This window comes from Plutella xylostella, chromosome 20 (assembly GCF_932276165.1).
Source record: "Plutella xylostella chromosome 20, ilPluXylo3.1, whole genome shotgun sequence".
NCBI lineage: Eukaryota > Metazoa > Arthropoda > Insecta > Lepidoptera > Plutellidae > Plutella > Plutella xylostella.
Genome location: NC_064000.1, coordinates 4,672,695 through 4,691,477, shown reverse-complemented (window position 1 = coordinate 4,691,477; position 18,783 = coordinate 4,672,695). Strand labels below are relative to the sequence as shown.

The 18,783-nt window shown below is 39.7% G+C and overlaps 3 protein-coding genes across 5 annotated transcripts; 2 read left to right on the top strand and 1 right to left on the bottom strand.

Annotated features, from left to right (window-relative positions):
• Positions 1-4,596: 4,596 nt before the first annotated feature.
• LOC105385972 lies at positions 4,597-14,028 on the top strand. Its single transcript, XM_038109517.2, has 7 exons — positions 4,597-4,766; positions 5,497-5,653; positions 6,205-6,350; positions 6,712-6,879; positions 7,321-7,511; positions 8,372-9,262; positions 9,448-14,028. Exons 1-7 carry the CDS (start codon positions 4,636-4,638, stop codon positions 13,812-13,814), a joined length of 6,051 nt encoding a protein of 2,016 aa, XP_037965445.2. The 5' UTR covers positions 4,597-4,635; the 3' UTR covers positions 13,815-14,028.
• LOC105385973 (probable phenylalanine--tRNA ligase, mitochondrial) lies at positions 14,018-16,168 on the bottom strand. Of its 3 annotated transcripts, none has more exons than XM_011556444.3 (4): positions 16,049-16,168; positions 15,295-15,870; positions 14,423-15,067; positions 14,018-14,229 (listed from the first exon to the last, which is right to left on the bottom strand). In XM_011556444.3, exons 2-4 carry the CDS (start codon positions 15,811-15,813, stop codon positions 14,062-14,064), a joined length of 1,332 nt encoding a protein of 443 aa, XP_011554746.3. In that variant the 5' UTR covers positions 15,814-15,870; positions 16,049-16,168; the 3' UTR covers positions 14,018-14,061. The 3 variants fall into 3 exon arrangements, with proteins under 3 accessions (XP_011554746.3, XP_011554747.3, XP_037965446.2); XM_011556445.3 differs by having other exon boundaries at positions 15,983-16,117; XM_038109518.2 differs by having other exon boundaries at positions 15,961-16,087.
• A 64-nt stretch (positions 16,169-16,232) lies between these two features.
• Positions 16,233-18,507, top strand: LOC105385974 (endonuclease G, mitochondrial). The gene is made up of 6 exons (XM_011556446.3): positions 16,233-16,585; positions 16,705-16,907; positions 17,214-17,337; positions 17,496-17,608; positions 17,819-17,996; positions 18,331-18,507. The coding sequence occupies exons 1-6, from the start codon at positions 16,361-16,363 to the stop codon at positions 18,424-18,426; spliced, it is 939 nt and encodes a 312-aa protein (XP_011554748.3). The 5' UTR covers positions 16,233-16,360; the 3' UTR covers positions 18,427-18,507.
• The last annotated feature ends 276 nt before the right edge of the window (positions 18,508-18,783 follow it).

Here is an 18,783-nt window from a genome sequence, read left to right as displayed (position 1 = left end):
ACTTTCGATTTTTTGATCATACAATATCGTGATTTTCGGGATGTAGGAGAAAAATACCACAATTTGTACATTTACTACATACTTAATATATTATTTATTAAAATAACATTAGGAGAAACAAGATTATACATAGGCATAGACGAAAATAAATTTGAGCAAACGAAACTTAGGTGTTAAAAGATTGTGCCTAAAGAGTTTTAGACGAAACGAGCCTTATGCCACATAAGTCTTGGCAAAGTGATGGTTCGGCCAAAAAAGTTTAGACCATACGAGTTATGCGAAATGAGTTTTGGTCAATAAAGATTATGCCAGATGAGCGGAACCCAGAAAATAAACTAGCTGCGTCAGTGTGCTGGGGTGGGGCCGGCGGCCGCTCGACTCGGAGGGTTTCCACGGACATACGGAATGTCTGTCTGTCCGTGTCACACACACCACACTAACTTTATTTCAACCTACCTAGTATGTGTATGTGCGGACGCAGCTGTAGTTATTGGTAGATAGAGGTATTGAAATGAAACAACAATGACATTTCTTGTACTTATATTGCGTAAGTATATCTAACTACTTATATCATAATATTGATTTCATGAACCAAAGTTGAGAAGTCAACTAAGTGGCCACCGACTGACTCACTGACCCTGCACTCACTGTTTAATAGTTCCTACACTTACCTACGACTAGCAATGAAAAAGTTCCACTGAAAATAGCTATAAATTACTCCTAAACGGAAAAGACTAGCTTAATGAAATGCCATCTGCTATATTGAAGTAGTTAAGTAAGTATAACGAGGTACAAATGTTATGCTTACTTAACTGCTAAATAACAGCGCATAATAATATTAACCAACATTGAAGCTAATATTACTGACTAGCGCAATATTAGTTTAATGATTACCAAGTAAAACGTAACTAAGTAAATATTTTCATTGAGTAACTACTCACTTATTTTATTAATTTTTAAAAACTGGAGTCATTTTGGGAGTGGAACTTTTTCATTGCTCGTGACTCGTGAGTGTACTACAGAAAAGTTTGTACAGTTTACGCGAGTCTGACTTGAGTACCCAGACCCACCAAAGTATAAAAAACATACATACAGGACGAAGTGAGAACCTCCTTCTTTTTTCGAAGTCGGTTAAAAAGGAAAAGATGCAGTCAGTCGTCTACATTCTAAGTTACTTATAAAATGATGTGATGTTCTATTAATATCGTTCGCATTTATAAGCTACTTACCTATATATCTTCCTATGTTAAATTATAAAAGTAGTTAGTTTAATGCGTATAAGTACCTATAATGATTATAATATTTATAATTACCAAACCTACTATTGTGCAATTAAATTTGGTTATTGTCAGTCCGTCTACCGCTGCGAAGTGAAGAGACCAAGGACTTTTACAAGAAAGATCTACACGCCTCGCAAGAATAAAAGAACTACAACAAGACTGTATATCTATAGCCAGTTCGCCTACACGTATACTAACTAGGTAAACACCTTTTGCCGCGCGCTCTCGGTCGATACGGCTGGTTGGCATCATTCGATTCAAAACTTCAACTTTAGTCATTGAATTATGTTCCAAAATGGGTAAACCGTGATGCCTTTTTTTACTTTACTTGCACCAGATAATAACTATAACATGAGGAAGTTATTTGGTTGTTTATTAGCAAAGAATTTGATGATAATTATTACGATCGATACATTATTGTTGAACATACGTCCGCGCGCCGCGGCGGTCGAACACCAAGTGAAATTCTTGCTGCAATTTGAGGAGCGAGCGGGAAGGCGATATCTTTTTCTATATTCGCTCTCGTGGGTCGTGGCGTCATGCAGCCGGTTTCCAACGACTGTTTTTGCCACTTCTGTTTCATACGCCAACCGGTGAATATCTCTCGTTTTTGGACATTTTTAAAATGGATAAAGTGTACTTTTGGTTGTAAATCAGTGTGATTAAGTTAAAGCAGGATAATGTGGTGTGATTTAGTCAAGAAATGAAAAGGCTGTGATAGAAATAGGTAAATATTCAGAAAAATACTTGTGCGGCTGTGCCTATCATACATACATAACCTATCTTATTAAAATAATCAACATCGTGGTCTTATCATGGATAGGAAAGTGTTTAAAACAAAATGTGAAGATATTTAAATATTAGGAAGGTATCCGGCGTTTTAACGATGTAGGCATTGATAATATTTATTATTTTAAACAGCTGGGCATGACACGTCCGCTCCATTCGGAATGCATTCGTTTTCTCTGCCGAGATACGACTCGTATGGACTCGTATTATGATACAAGCGAGCGCCATTATAGTTGTACTTACCTTTTAAACCGTAGAAATCCTGAAATAATTAGGCAGCCAGTAATAAAATAGGTATTACTTAGATATTCAGTTAAATAAGTAGGTTTATAAATTACTGACTAAATATTAAATAAACTTATTACTTATTAAGTATTTCCAAAATAAATTTTTAGAGTTTTTTTAGGGTTCTCTAAGCGAGCTCTACCCATGAGTTTTTAGGGTTCCGTTGCCAAATGGCGCATGTTACAAGATTTTTTGTTCTGAAATTAGTAGAAAGTGTTGACTTGAAATTAAAAAAAAAACATTTAAGTAAGTATGTGTGTGGTGTGAATGGATACGTACTTACCTACTGTTTTTTTTTGTCTGAATAGGTATTTTGCGCATGAGACACTTCTGAAGTGGTAAAATATTTAAGTAAGTGTAGGTAGTCAGATACTATTTACATTTAGGTAAACTTACCTGCATAAGTACTTGTATGTACAGATAATGGAAACGGACGGAACCCTTTGTGCACACGGTTCTGGAGGGTTACTATTTTACTAACCAAAAAAACTAACGAACGAGAACTATCGTGCAATCGACGCGTTTAATACAACGAGATAGAGTCGTGGCTCGCGCAGCCGCGATCCAAAATATTGTTTTACATACTTAACATAGAGTGACCCCCTGACTATCTATGTAGGCCTACTACTACTACGATCAGCGGCCACAATGTAGGTAGTTAGGTACATAGATAATGGTAAGAAGATTTAATAACAACACTTATTTTACTTTCATTAATAAATCATCTGTAACTTTTTTTTCATTGTATATTTCATAGGTAATGTTTTTTGCACTGACACTCGTGTAGTTTAACCCATTATGTAATTACTATATCAGATAAGTGTTAGTATCGCACACTGATATGTTATTACAGTTTTTTCATGCTCAGGAAAAACTTCAAATGTGCCCCCTACCCGAGGCACTTTAGAAATGGCATGTTATATTATGGCATATTTTATTACAAATGTTAAACAGTTTTTATAATTCAAAATGTCTAACCATGTTAAATTATAACTTTTTTTAAAGAAAATCATGCATGGGGCACTTTTGAAATTTAAAACGGATCGGCTTTTATTTTAAATGTCTACAAAATAAAACTTTAGTTATATTTAACCCGTATTTAAAATCAAAAGTGAATGGTGAAAATACGTAAAAATATAAAGAACACTTTTGAAACTAGAAAAATTTAGCTTACAAGATTATGTGCTATGCAACATGGACAAATTGAAATAGACTATTAAACAAAATCCAAAAAAAATCTCCATAGGAAATTATAAAATGAATAATAGGAACTTTCGATATAAAAGAAGGAACAGGAACTAGTCCGAAATACCTACATAAAATTTAATGATAACTATCCTGATTTGAACTTGCTGAAATCGAATTTCAAAGAGAACATCGACATTTTACGTGAGGTACCCGGAGCAACAACAGGTTGAGACAGTTTAGTTAGTAAGTACTAACATCTTTTTCTTATAGTTTAGAACCATTTTGCCTGTAGAATACGAAAAGATTAATGATTAAGTAGAACATGAAACAAATTCAAATGTGCCCCCTGTTTTTTTGTAAAAACTGCCCCTACTACCCAGGTCAAAATCATTATCCCAAATTCACAACAAATATAAGTATGGCAATTCAGATTTTCACTGCAATCAATATTTAAATATATATACATTTATGTAAGAACACTTCTACTTACATCACAAGTATATATTTTGGGCAAAAACATTAACTTAAAAACTTTCCGAAAAAAATATTTCGTTTTGACCTCTTGAAAAATACCACCATATAACGTCCAAATGAAACCTCAAATATTACTAATGACAAATGACAGTGACGTAAATGTAGGTGTTGCCATCACGGAAAACTAGATTCTACCAATTTTGCTCATCGTAGCGAGAACAAAATTTTCAATATTCAAATCTGCCCCCATTCAAAACTGCCCCCTTCTCCCATACATACCATTATTATATTACTTAACCGCTTCCAAAAAATTTCATGTCACGTAGATCCACGCTTCGGCTATATGAGACTTAGTATAGTACGTTTATCTACAAGTAGTTAGGTACATTTATGAATGTTAGGCGCACCCTAGACGATCAATTATATTGCGCAATATTGAAGATTGTGCAATATAATTGATCGTGTAGGGTTAATATTGAAGATTGCGTAAACGTCATTTGGATACAAAACGCAATTCAATCTAATTGCACAATACATATATTGCACAATATGATTGTAGGTCTAGGGTGCGTCTTATTATTCTGCACTTACTGGTTTCACCAGGTTACAAAACACCAAGATGGCGGAGCTGGACCGGTTCAAGCGGCGGTTCATACGGGCGGTGGCGCGGCTGATGCGGCAGGGCGTCCCCGAGCGGGACATGTGGGAGACGCTGAGCAAGGAGACGGGCAGGGACAGCCAGGAGTTGTGGTGAGGATGTGTTGTGATAATTGTCTCTTTCATAAGTAGGTACAAAGGTTGTCGGGTAGAGATTGCTTTAAGCAATAAGGCCGCCTTTTTGTACAATTTCATTTAATAAGTTGTATTTTTGTAATTTTATTTTAATGGTGCAAAATAAAGGTGGCCGGCGACAGCAGTGTTGTTCTTGTGATCCCTTGGGAGAGCCCTAATGCCCACCGATGGACTATTGGTATTGGCTGATGATGATGAATTCATACTCAGGGTACATTTGGTAGCTATTCTCAAGGCAGAACTTCTAATTTTAACGCTGTAAAGCTATACATTTTGCTAGCAAAAAAATACATTTAGTACGAAAACACTAAACACTGAGTCGAATTTTAATTTCTTTAGTAAAGGTTCAATTCAGACGTACCACGACCACACCACAGCCACAACCACGCGGTGTGGTCGGGCGTATATTTTGTATTGATTGGTTACCACATCGCAATGACAGTGACAATGACAACGCAACCACATCGACATTTTGTCGCTGCCACAACGCAACTGCAAAAAGCCGCTGTCACATGCTGTCACACTATTCACACGTAACCACAGCTTGACCACATTATGTCACTGCGACGTGGTGTGGTTGTGGTACGTGTGAATTGACGCTAAAGAAATTAATGTTTTGACGGCTCTAAAACTAGAATTTCAGAGACATCATTGAGCCTTCTAATGCTAACGGTACTTTCTAATCCAGGAACCGGATGAAAGTGCTCTGCCTGAAGAAGCTCTCCCGTCTGCTGGCAGCCAATGACAGCGCGGCGCAGGTCGGCAACGTGGCACGAATGACGCCCACTGATTGGCTGATGTTTGACGCTGTGCTGGTGCATGAGAAGCCCGATGTTTGTACACCGGTGAGTAAAGCCCTCATTTTTAATATTATTTCTAATGTTTATGACTTAAAATACAGGGTATTGCAAAATGAGGTACTATAAGTCCCTGCGTCACCCCCTTTCGGTTTAGTATACTTACCCTTTTGCAACTGCCTGTATTATGTAAAATTTATTTATTCAATATTGTAAACTGAAGCAATAAGTACCTATTTGTTTATCCGCTTGCAAGCGAAGCGATATAACAGAAAGTCACATAAAGAGATGATATTCTTGTGATTAACACCCATATTTTCTTCTCCATTCCACTCCATTTTACTTCTGTTTGTCGCCCTGTAAGTACAGACAAAATTAGCCACTCAGCGGCCGCTACACGGCATCGTTATCGATTATCGACGGCGATAAACTCGTTTTATGCGCGATCCACAAATCACAGCGCCGTATTTATGACGAATCGCGATATATTGTTGTTTATTTACGTCGATAACAGACCCGTCCCGCGCCTGCATATTAGTAGTAGTCAGCCGCTGACATCCCACGACATCAAGTGCTAAAACCATTGTTCCATTTACCAGGACAACATCAACACGTCGGAGGTGCGCATCTCGGCGCTGCAGCAGCTGATCGTGCTGGTGGACCAGTACGACATCGAGAAGCTGCCTCGCGACGTGCACACGCGCGCCGGCGCCTGGGCCGCGCTCACCACGGATTATAACGTCGAGTATGTTGCTGTGTGATTATGTTGCCCTGGTAGTTTAAGATCGTGCTGGTGGAGCAGTACGACATCGAGAAGCTAAGCAGAAGGACAACATAATCACACAGCCTGTGTGATTATGTTGTCCTGGTACTTCTTATCAAATTGACGTATTATCGACCAATGTCCACACAGCAAATATGTTTTGGTCATATTTGCCGTGTGGTTCGTGGTTCTTTTATTTGTACCGTAAATGCAATGGAGTACTTAAGTATTTCGTTAGTGATCTTACCTTAGACGGGTCAACTTATTAGTTCATTGAAGTTCACTGAAAAATATCCTCCCTGCACCATATTCGCAATTAACCCCTATCCCTTTCAATCCGCAGCGGCCGCGAGTGTTCCCCGATGCTGCTGCAACTACGCTGGTACCAGCTGAAGCAGACCACGAGGGCCGTCTTCTACCAGTTCTGGTCCAAGTTCAGAGGAAACAAGAGGAACCTCGAACAGGCGCAGCACCTGATGCCGTCGCAACTGCAGTCGGTTATTGCTAAGCGGTTAGTGGCTTTATGAGACATTTTAACTATTTTATTGTTACGAGGTTGGGATGCACGAAAGGAGCCTAGCTGGGTTAATAATTATTATCAACTCTACCTTATAAGTAGATAATGTATGTATGTACCGATAGCTACCTCCGGCGCACCTTAGAAAGTCAGCTATTAACATCAAATCTGATTGGCTAATTTTGTCACCGCAATGTTAATCTTGCGTTAATAAAAATGCGCATCCCGTTAAACCTTACCAATGACCGTCGCGACTCGCGTCGCAGCGGACTAGATGAAATGTTTTTTAACGATTGTAGAGAATTATTCAAAAGTACATACATACCTACCTACTTATATTAACTAATAAGCCAATCGATAGAGTGTGACTCAAAACTTTTACGAGATAATTGAATTGGTTTTGATTAATTTTTTCCCAATTTTCCTCCTTTCCAGCTACCCAACCCTAATAACAATGCCATTCGTGCCGTGGGAGGAGCAGATACAGCAGCACCTAGTGGTGACGCTCGAGGAGATGGGCGCCTCCGCCACTGACGGCAATGACGCTGTGCGCGGCGTGTTCGACTCGGGGCGGTTCCTGCCGCCGGACAGCTACGTGCATAGGGACGCTAAGAAGAGCAGTGATGGTGAGTTTTTTGACAAAGGTTGCCTGGAAGAGATGGCTTATTATGTAGAGATATAAGGCATTAGGCGGCCTTATCGCTACAAGCGGTCTCTTCTAGTGCTTACTCTTAAGTTGTAATGTAATTTGTGGTGTGTGTTTTTCAATAAGTTCATTATTGTATTGTAAAATTAGTAACTAAGTTAACTAAGTTTTTTGCAAAGCTATGTTATGAGAGGTGTTAATAGTTTTGAGTGTGTGTGTGTGTGTATGTGTTTTGCCGTTTGTGTGTATTGACGCAATGACCTATTTCATAGCGGTTTTATTATGGATTGGAATTTGACTTACAATAGAGATCTTCTTGTATGAGCTCACATAAGGTCGTTTAGTATAATAAAACAACTATTATTCTGTTCATGAAATTCAAAGGCATAATACCTGTGTCAAATACTAAATGTATGCTTTAAAAGTTATTAGTTCATTACGTATCTATTCTATTCTATTCTATTCTCTGCGGGGGTGTAAGTACCTGCACCTGGCTCTCTCGAGTGGAACCTTTGTGCATATCCCCAAGGTCTTAACTGCCTTCCTAAGTTTGGACCATTTCCCACCACGCTGGTCCACTGCGGGTTGGTGGGTTCACATATCTAGATGTGCTAGATCTAGATATGCAGGTTTCCTCACGATGTTTTCCTTCACCGTAGTAAGAGCGATGGTATACATTGTACTTAAGTTGAAAGAACTCAATGGTACATGTCAGCGCCGGGATTCGAACCCGCATCTCTGGCGTGAGAAGCGGGCGCTTACCCGACTGAGCTACCACCGCTCCCTGTGCTCCTCATTACATATTATAAGTTATAACTTATAGAATTATTCTGTTTTCAGAACCGGACTTGGTACTAGTAGAGCCTAAAATAGACACGATAGCTGTTGATGACTCCGATAACGAAGAGGCAGACAAAAATGAACCAGAATCTACCACTACCAACGACGATACAACCAATTTACCAGTGACCAAGGTAAAAGTAGAAAAAGAACCCGTGACTGATGCTAATGTTAACAAAGACACTGAGAAAAGCGTATCTCAAGCTCCAAAAGTGAAGCAAGAACCAGTGGATGACGATGTTGAAGAAGTAGTAGACAGTGAAGTAGACGGCTTATCTAACGTTAAAATTCTAGAAGCAACGCACGTTCAAACTGAAGAAATAGACGATGATAACCACAATACATCAAATAAATCAAACGAAGCCGAAAATGCAGCTAAAGAACTAGAAAAAGTGTACAATAATTTAGACAATTTTATTGATAACACACCTGAAGTGGTACTCAGTGATTTGGAGGATGACTGTATACTAACGGGTATTGATGATAACACTTCTGAAATAAATGCAAATTCTGCCGTTGATAAACCAAACCACGAGGAATCGATTCATACAGAAGATGCTGAAACAAATACCAATAAATTGCATTATTTGACCGAGACTGATAATAACGCAGTGCCAAATCCTGATAATGCCCTGATGGGCAAATTGACAGATAATATTATTACAAAACATTCAAAACAACCAGAAATAATTGAAGATGACAATTTAGATGATCCAATAATTATTGACACCGCTGCAGATGTAGTTGATAAGCCTGCTGAATCAGAACTTAACACAAACAAGTCACCAATTTTCGAGATACCAGATGATATTGAAATAGTTGATGATGGAATAGATGTTGACGATTATGAAGATGATATTTTTCAACCTCAATCGTGCGAAATAGACAGCAGTAAGTATATGTTTTATCTTTTCTTTATCTTTAGATTGTTTCTTTAGATGTATTATACTCGTATGTATATGTAGGTACTTATATGTATAGCATTTCATCTTCTTAAACTCCTAATGTGCTCTGAAAGTAATTTTATGCATGTCTTAGGAATAATTTCAATATTAACGTATTTTTTCTGTTTACAGTTGTCAAACCTGAACCGGAAGAATCATCTAGAGCCAGCGAGGAAGGTCAAGAGGAAACTTCAGGAAAATTCGACCTGAAACTCATGATGTTTCCCGTCGTGTATACCACTAAGTTAGACCACATGTCTGTATGCAAAGATCACGACTTCGAAAGTATAAAAACTGTTGAGCTAATCGATTGCATTTTATCAGAAAGCAAACCTATCAGCACTAAATCTGTCATACTTACTCCTATTGAGACACCATCAAGAGTTTTATCGGTTGCTACTGAGGGAATAGTACCAGCTGTGTCGGACGTCATTGAAGAGAATGTACCAGTATTACCAGTCGCCCCTGAATGTACATCACTTTTACCGGTCGCTGGTGAAGAGAAATCACGAGTCTTACCACTCTCCGCAGAGGATACAATAAATGTACGACCAGAAATAAATGAACAAGAGGATAGCGGTGAAGACAGTGAGAGCGATTATGAGACGATTCCGGAAACCAGCAGCTTGTTCCAAAAGCCTCGCGTCCGTGACTACAATCCTATCAAGCTCTGTAAGAATCCCGACTTCAACACGCGACTAAAGTGGCTGTCTGTAGGATTCTTCGCTTCTGAACGCAATCGACGCCTACTCAACGCATGCCACCCGGTCACTATTGATCTTCACTCGGCTTTTGAACCCAAACTCGTCAATAACACCGTCAGGCTGAAGAAAAATAACACTACCTCAGTGAAAGTAAGCAATAATGACACGTATACTAATACATCTGAATCAGTTATTCCTTCCACGATGCTGGTGCAGTCCCTCGTCGATAAAACTAATACAAATATTGAAGACCTGATGCCGACGCCCCAAAGTGTTAATGAGCGAGATGTTATTAATTTAACGGATGGTCATGATCATGCTTTAGTGACAGAAAGGAAGAATAAGGTGATTAGCTTACCAGATATTGTGAATGTTCGGCGACTTAACCAACAGCTGTTGACAGCTGAAGTAGCACCAATCCAGTTAGTAAACGACGCAAACACCGTTGAAGAACCTGATGTTAAGCCGGATATCAACGTGCTAGCACAAACCGAAAAACAAGATACGGGGAACAACATTGAAAATGAAGTTGAGGTTAAACCGTCTATTGAAAACCTTGCTGTAGTACCATGTGAAGCTTTACCTGAAGCAGCTCAAACCACAATTGAAGACACTACTGTAATCTCTAATGAAACTGTAGTCTCTAATGAACCTGTAGTCGAAGCAGGTAAAGCGATAGAAACAAAATATGAACCAAATGTTACACTACAGTCTGCGCAACCACTTCTAACAATGGAGATATCTCCGATACGGACGCAGGCTCCTCCAGTAACTGTAACTTCAGTGCCGGCGGTGGCTGGCCCATCTGTAACGTCTTCACAACCCGCAGAAGCAGCGAGAAGAAATAACAAACCTAAAAAAAAACGGCCTGAGGCCACAAGAGTGCCATGGTACGCATCTAATGCCACACCTAAAGATACAAACACCGGCGTTGTCGAAAACACAGACAGTCTCATAGCAATGGACACTCTGGACCGGATGCTACACATAATAATGGGCACGCCAGTAGATAAGGTGTATGGAACTATCAAGACAAAAAATATAGTAAAAATGATTCGCAAAGGTAAATCAACACTAACAGGAGGTAATTTAGACGAATTAGAATTAAAGTTAGGATTTAAATCAACAGATGAAAAAAGTGGTGAACCCAAGGCCAAGGAACCTGTGAAACCTAAACCAGTTGCGCGAAAAAGATCATCAAAGTCCATAGAAGAGGATAACACAGAGTTAAGTAATATTAAAAAAACTTATAAATGTCGGGCCAAAACCAGAATACAGCCAGCTAAGTCCACGCCGAGTAGAGGAAGACCAAGGAAAGTTTACCTGGAACCAAGAAGTCCTCCGACATCACAAGTCTCAGACGCTGACCAGCAACAAAACATGGACGGAATAATCGCCGGTATTACCATTACGCCTCTGAATCAGCATAATGTCCCTTGTATGAATGAAATATCAGCTAATCAACCAGCCATTGCTGAAGTCGGAAATAACGTTGAAGTCAGCACACAAACTATGGATGCGGAAACTGATATTACCAATGAGATACCAGAAAACACAGCAAATATAAATAATACTCCATACACTTTCGAAATTGCACCTGCTGTTGGAATTAACGTTGAAGTTTCAGCCAAAAAACATTCGGAAACTCTGTTGAACCGTTCCAATGACTCCAACCAGTATGTGATTCTGTCAGATGACGAATCAGAAACATCTTCTAAATCTTCGCCAACTAAACCTCACGATCCTTGCAAACTGCCGCTACAACCGAAACCAGCACCACCACCGAAGAAGGGCGTTTGGAAAACTAATTATGTCATTAACAGTAGAAAAGACTTGGCAGATACGTGCCCCATAGATTTGGGACCCGGACAAGTATTATTGACTACGGCTAAGATACCGCCTCACTTGATGGATCCTAAAGTTATACCTCATCAGTCGACCCCAGAGGTTCCGCCAGTGCCCCCGCCCGCGGCACCGCTGCCGACCGTGGGCCCCGCTACAAACTTACTGGGTCTTACAAAAATAGAGATACCCGGATTAGAGTTGCCTGAAGGAGTCAGCTTGATGTTAGGTCCAAACGGAGATCTATCAGCGGTCTTGTCTGCTGATGTCGAATATGATGCAAACACTATAGCTGAAATGCAAAGCGTGGTCAGTATCGTGCAACAGCAAATTAGCATGTCGCTCAAGCCCCCAGCGGCAGCGGTAACAGACAGTGTTGACCTCACAGACGAACCAACTACTGCCAAAGATGGAGGTATTACAACTGATTCAGCGGAAAACAAAACGGAGAGCAATGCATCACTCGCTACATCACAAGAAAAACAACCAATTCATATTGATGAAGATACTGTAGTTGAAGCTCAATCAGAAAAAGGCGAATCTAATTGTAATGAAAAGTCCCAAGCAAAAACGAACGATTTAGAGACTACAGAACGTTCCGAGGTTGAAAATACAGGTGTACAAGAAAGCAGCGAAAATAAAAGAAAGCAAGATGTGCCAGATAGCGCAACCATTAATTTGGCAACTGAAGATAAAGATAATATAGATACAACACTTGAAAATAGATTGGACGATAATGCACAAGTAGGCGACAAAGATAGAGAAAATGTAGATACAAATGTCAGTGAAGAAACAACAAGTAAATTGGAAACCAATACGGAAGAATCTTCGCGCCCTGCCCCTGCAGCTACCAAGAAATCTATACTATCCGACTTGATGGAAATGTCTGGGATATCCTCTGAAGACATGGTCCCTGCCGAAGCGCCGGCAGAAGTGGTACAAACGCCTACCATGGTCCCTGAAACACCAGCTCCCGTGAACGTGCCCGATACAACTTCCTCAGGATACACCATGCGAGCCGAGCTCACGCAAGTCAAAACCGTCGAAGCGTTGAAATACGCTGCCCAGGTGGACGGTAAATTCTTCAAATACAACCTCAAGACGGGGAGCGTCACCCTGATCAAGGTCACCATAGAGAAAGTAGAGAAGAACCCGCGTCCCACACCGAGCCTTCTTAGAAACAGCTTCATCGACTTGACCAGCACAGAGGCTGAGAGCCCTCGCCCCGTCCAAGTGATACGGCGGGGGCGCGGCCGGCCGGCGCGGCTTTCCAAAGTTCTGGCCAAGCCTCCTATCATCATGTCTGGCCACCGCCGCAGGGGCCGCCCGCCGCGGCTCCCGCACATACTGAACGAGGACTACGACAGTGACAGCTACCGGCCACCCCCGCCTGTCCTGAAGAAGATTGTCAATGAGAAGGTGAGCGGCGAACTCAACCGTGAAGTGAGGGAGCTACGGAAACAGAGACTCGGTCGAAAAGCCAGGATCGAAGCCAAGATCTACTTGGACGATTCAGACGGACCCGCCATGGAGGAAGAATACTTGGTGGACAGCCAATCAGACGATGACAGTAGCAAGAAGGGCTTCGTCGATTCTAACTTGGAATTAATAAGAGATATAGAGAAACGCAGGGCTGAGCTTCACTCCGGCATAATAACTGCAGACTCGTCCGACGATGATGAACCTTTGGCTAAGAAGGTTAAAAAGAAATCTGAAGTCATTCCACCCGTCCCTGGTATTTCTAGTGCTAGTGGTGATGAAGATGTTATACCTCTAATAAATGAAAATTCTAGTGAAACACTTGAATCTAATGTAGTTCCTATCGGATTACCTCATCCTGCAGTGCCTGTAATGGAAGTTTTAGATGAGGATCTATTAGACTGCGACGATGCATCACAAGACACGCCAGATACACAAGAATCAGAAGAAGAAGAATGTATTTTAGGAGCATAATTATTTTTTAAATTTAAGTTTAGATTTAGATTTTTTAATTAAGAGATAGAGTATACGCTTTTAACTCAATGTACGGTAAGACTGTCTGTGATATACATTTTAAGGGTACCCATGTTTAGTTTTTTTCTCAGAGTATAGGTAGGTACTGCCTATTAGTTTTAAATGTGTGGTTTTGATTACCAATGGTAAATAAATGTTCTTAATTGAAACAGTATTTAAGTTTTTAATTTATTAATAAATAAACCGATTACCTAATAACGACATTAAATGCTGTAGCCACGGCTACTTCTATATCTTTGTGGACTTTGTTGACTTCTTCCTGAGTGAGGGTCCGCTCCAGGTGTCGGTACACGATGCTGTAACACAAACTGTGCTTCTTCGTCTTTGGGTGGACAAACTTGTCTTTTAGTTTCACCTGTAAGAAAAAAAACATGATGTAGTTAGGTAATCATGATGCTATAAGGATTTTTATCTGGCAAGTGAGTCGTATCGTGATTATAATCAACTGTTACTTATAAACGTGAATGACACTGGATAATTCGGATAAAATTTAAATAGCGGTAGATTATTTTGTTTAGAGAATAGAATAATACAGATGGATAAACTACCTGTTCAACAATATCGCCGCCAATACCACGCACCAGCTCGTAGAAGTCATTGTTCATAAAAGTATCAATACTAAGGTTCTCTGGCAACCAAAATGAGAGATCATTTGTACATTGAGGATAACTTGACACTGGTTTGTATGTAATCTTCGCATCCAAATCTTTGTTCTCAAATTGTGTCAGGAAACCAGAGTCATTGCTCCACATGAGTCTAATATCTGGAATCTTGTACAAAGCCATGGCAAGCCTCTCTAGACCTAACCCAAATGCGTATGCAATCGTATTACTGGGCCCAGCGTTGACTAGAATCTCATTCCTCACGATACCACAGCCTAGGACTTCCATCCATTTGTTTTCATAAAAGATCTCAAGTTCCCAAGAGGGGTGAGTGAATGGGAAGTAGGCATCTACCCATCTGTGTTTTATATCTTTGCCAAACAATGTCTTCACCATACCAATGAGGTGGTTCTTTAGTTGAGTTTCCATCACTTTGGTGGCTTCTAAAGTGTGGCAACTTTGTTTCATGGGATCTGATATAGTGTTTTTGAATGTGAAGGGGTTTTTAGTGTCATATTGGGGCTCAAATATCTCCAAATCTGGCTGCTTCGGGAATAGCCGCTCCTTGTGAAGGGATCGCACTGCATCTACCTGAAATTTGGAGACAGTTTTCATTTTTAGTTGAAACTCAAATTAATAGTTGATTAATGCAAACCTTGAATCGCTCCACTAAATAATTATTGTAAAATAGGGTGACAGCATACATATATTATGCTTGATGCTATTCCAGCTGCCTTTGGAGACTAGACATTTACCAGTACGTAATAAATCAGTAACTTAACTTTTCAAGTAAAAAATTATGTAAATAGGCTACATACCTGATGAAATACTGGAAAGTGTGTGGAGTCAATTTCATCTCTTCTGTAGACATCACCAATCATGAGGAAGTTGTTGAGGCCAGACCTCAGGAGCTCGCTCTGATGGGCCGTCATGTGCGCCCGGAGCAACATGCCTCGGTTGATGTAGTAGCAGTCGGACTTGGCCCGGCTGACATGGTCCAGTGGGATCAACAGATCATCGAAATTCTGTTTTGTGGAAACAACAGGGTTCAAGTTGTCATACACACTGAATTCTGGATTGCCCGCATAGCGGAAAGTGTAGAAATAGTTCACAATTCGCTGCCGGACAAGAGACAAGGGGTGATTCTTTTTGAGATGCAAGTTGCTGTTTAAATATGAAGCTATTTTTGGAGTTATGTTGGTGTAGTCATCTGCTTCAAACGCTTTTCCATTTACATTTACGGTGGTTACAGCTTTTGCAGCGGTGCTGTATCTGTTTAGGAGGGAGTAGACTGTTTTGAGCTGATAAGTCTTAAGTTTTAATGGTAGCCAGGTCATCTTGAATACAGCATGTGGAGTTCACCAAGAAATGTCAGTTCAATTTGTCAGTAGAACCTGTAATAAATAATGTTATTTTACTTTAATAAACAAATATGTAGCACTGTGAAATTTAAACTAATATAACCTAAATTAAAAAGGTAATACCGGTAAATCGGTAAGGGCTAACTTTTAGTTATGAATTTAAACTGAAAAACTGTATCAAGCATAAGCAAAATAAGTCGTCACAAGTTACCATTCAGTGAATTCAGATTTCTTAAAAATAAATTCACCAATATTTTGATTTGCAAAATGTATGAGATAATCAAATCAAATCAGCTGTTATTTTGACAGTAAATAAATCCAGAGTAAAAATTAAGTTCAATCAATATGAAACCTTACGCAACATGTTCAAGAAATGTCAGAAATACGAATCTGTGTACATTATAACATAACCTCAAATTTGAAGACAAAGTTTTCATTTAATTTATTTATTATAATAAAATAAAGTAACTACTTAAGTCTACTTAATAACGATAAATCATAAGAGGCAAACCTCAGCAAAAAAATGATTCACAAAAAACTTTTACAAGTAGCCCAACTCAGTGCCGTTGGTTTCGCTGGATATTATGCGGGTTCATATTCACAAAAACATAGTGCTAATCAATCTCTGGTAGACTCTGTTGTTATTGATGGAAGAACCGTGAAGAATTTACCTGGACTTCCTATATTCGGGACCGTGTCTGCTGCGGCCCCATATTTTGATAGTGGAAGTCCAAAAGATACAAGCAGGGTAATGTCATACTTACTTCTCTTAAATATATATAAATATATATATATATATATTTTACACAAATTGCCTTTCCTTTCATTCTTATATTAACATTCTAAATTCTTTCCTAAAATTTCTAGGTATCACAAATAATGAAATATGGTTTCCCAAGTTTAGATAATGTGCGGTCCTATGATGACTTTGTGCTGTCATATGACAGACGGAACCGGGTTCCTAACTGGGTGTTTGAGCATCTCACCAAAGAGCACATTCAGAAGAACCCCAGTGTCGACCGCAGCAAATGTGACTTCACCCCAGATGAAAGCATACATCCATTCTTCAGGTCAGTCCAAATTTACAAGACAATTTAGATAACATTAATAAAATATTCACCATGATACAGGAGAACTTCTTAACCATAAATTCAATATAACAACACACTGATAATCTTCTTTTTAATTTCACTTTTAACATCATAATTATTTATCTTCATCATCAGGTACTCAGGTTATATGAATGCCAAATTAGCCTGTAAACCACTATCACCCATACACTATTTCATTACAATTATACATTCGTTATATTTTACAAGATTACACAAATTGCATGTTAGGAAGACTGTAAAAAAACTATTATTTTTGTGTTGCAGATCCCTCAACAGTGACTACAAAGGGTCCGGGTTCGACCGGGGACACATGGCCGCGGCCGGCAACCACCGACTACACCAGAAGCACTGCGAGCAGACCTTCTACCTGACCAACATGGCTCCACAGGTTTGTTAACAAATTCATCATAATAACCCATGAATAAAAATATTTCAGCCTTTAAGAGTGAACCAGTCTTAGATAAATTGAGTGTAAATTACTGAATCACACAATAGCTGGCTGTAGAAAACGTAAATTAATAAATTCATCATTCTTACTATTTTCAGGTTGGTGATGGCTTCAACAGACATGCGTGGAATAATCTAGAGAAACACGTCAGGAAACTAACCAAAGTGTATGACAATGTGTACTGCTGCACGGGACCCCTCTACTTGCCAAGGTAATTTCAACTTTAAACTTCATTGAAAGGCTAATTAATTAGAGTGGTTCAGTACAATGCTCAAAAAATGATCAAAGAAATTGCTTTTATGCTGGCATCGCCTATGTATGTATATTGTTCTCTGTGTATTATGTAATGTATTGTTTGCAGAATACCTAAGTTTTAAATGTACCTTATTACTGAATTTCCACTTATTACCTTCACCTTCAGGAAAGAGGCCGACGGCAAATCCTATGTCCGCTACCAGGTGATAGGAGGCAACTCGGTGGCGGTGCCCACGCACTTCTACAAGGTGGTGGTGGGCGAGGGCGGCGGCGCGCTGGCGTTGGAGGCCTACGTCATGCCCAACCAGAGGATCCCGGATGAGACGCCTCTTAGCGCTTTTATGGTGAGTATTTGTGTTTGTTAACAGGTTAAATAGCGCCGCCTATGATGTTGGAAAAAAAATCATAACTACTGTTTTAAATAGTTTTGCTAACACTATTAGGAAATTAAATACAAGTTATTATTTTTTATTGGCGTCGCTAGATAGGCTTTGAGATCGCTTTATAGCTGGTTTTAGTCACAGATTTTGCACATCCCAATAACAAAGCAAACAAATTCGTTTCTGTGCCACATCGATAGGTCGACACCAGCGTCGTCGATTCAAAGAATTTGATTTCATCATCTTTATAGTGAGGTTCTCTTTCGATCATCGAATTTTGAAAACGTTTTGTTTGCAGGTACCACCGGAGTCAATAGAGAAAGCCGCGGGGTTGCTTTTCTTCGACAAACTGAACAGAAGTAAGCTTACCAGTATCAACGGAAAGAAAGTGTAATACCGACCTTATTGGTAGTGGCCAATGGGGATGTAGATGATGCCACTGTTCGAAAAACTCCCGTTCCATTAGTTGGTTCAGCCGCCATTTTGATAATCATCTTCTCTGATTTGTCAGGATCTGTGACGGCCAATGTTTTCGTCAGTTGGCTTTTTCTCTATGTTAGGCAGCGTTCCCACTACGCCGGACCGGCAGATCTGCCGCGCCGTGCTCCCCTCGCCCCTGGATGTAAAATGAAAAGAATGGAAAATCTTTCCCGTAAAATAGGGTGTACCCAATGTTTTCTTTTATTTTGCCTTCTATTAAGATACCACCACAACACAACAATTTCGTCGTCCATTGTGCGCGCAGGTCCAA

Bases quoted from the DNA above. Each gene is read 5' to 3' on its own strand.
- LOC105385972 (XM_038109517.2), top strand. From the start codon at position 4,636: ATGGCGGAGCTGGACCGGTTCAAGCGGCGGTTCATACGGGCGGTGGCG. The intron at 7,512-8,371 runs GTGAGTTTTTTG...TTCTGTTTTCAG, and splicing joins CGCTAAGAAGAGCAGTGATG to AACCGGACTTGGTACTAGTA. The intron at 9,263-9,447 runs GTAAGTATATGT...TTCTGTTTACAG, and splicing joins ATCGTGCGAAATAGACAGCA to TTGTCAAACCTGAACCGGAA.
- LOC105385973 (XM_011556444.3), bottom strand. From the start codon at position 15,813: ATGACCTGGCTACCATTAAAACTTAAGACTTATCAGCTCAAAACAGTC. The intron at 15,068-15,294 runs GTATGTAGCCTA...TCCAAATTTCAG, and splicing joins ACTTTCCAGTATTTCATCAG to GTAGATGCAGTGCGATCCCT. The intron at 14,230-14,422 runs GTAGTTTATCCA...TTTTTCTTACAG, and splicing joins GCGGCGATATTGTTGAACAG to GTGAAACTAAAAGACAAGTT.
- LOC105385974 (XM_011556446.3), top strand. From the start codon at position 16,361: ATGATTCACAAAAAACTTTTACAAGTAGCCCAACTCAGTGCCGTTGGT. The intron at 17,338-17,495 runs GTTTGTTAACAA...TACTATTTTCAG, and splicing joins TGACCAACATGGCTCCACAG to GTTGGTGATGGCTTCAACAG. The intron at 17,997-18,330 runs GTGAGTATTTGT...TTTTGTTTGCAG, and splicing joins CGCCTCTTAGCGCTTTTATG to GTACCACCGGAGTCAATAGA.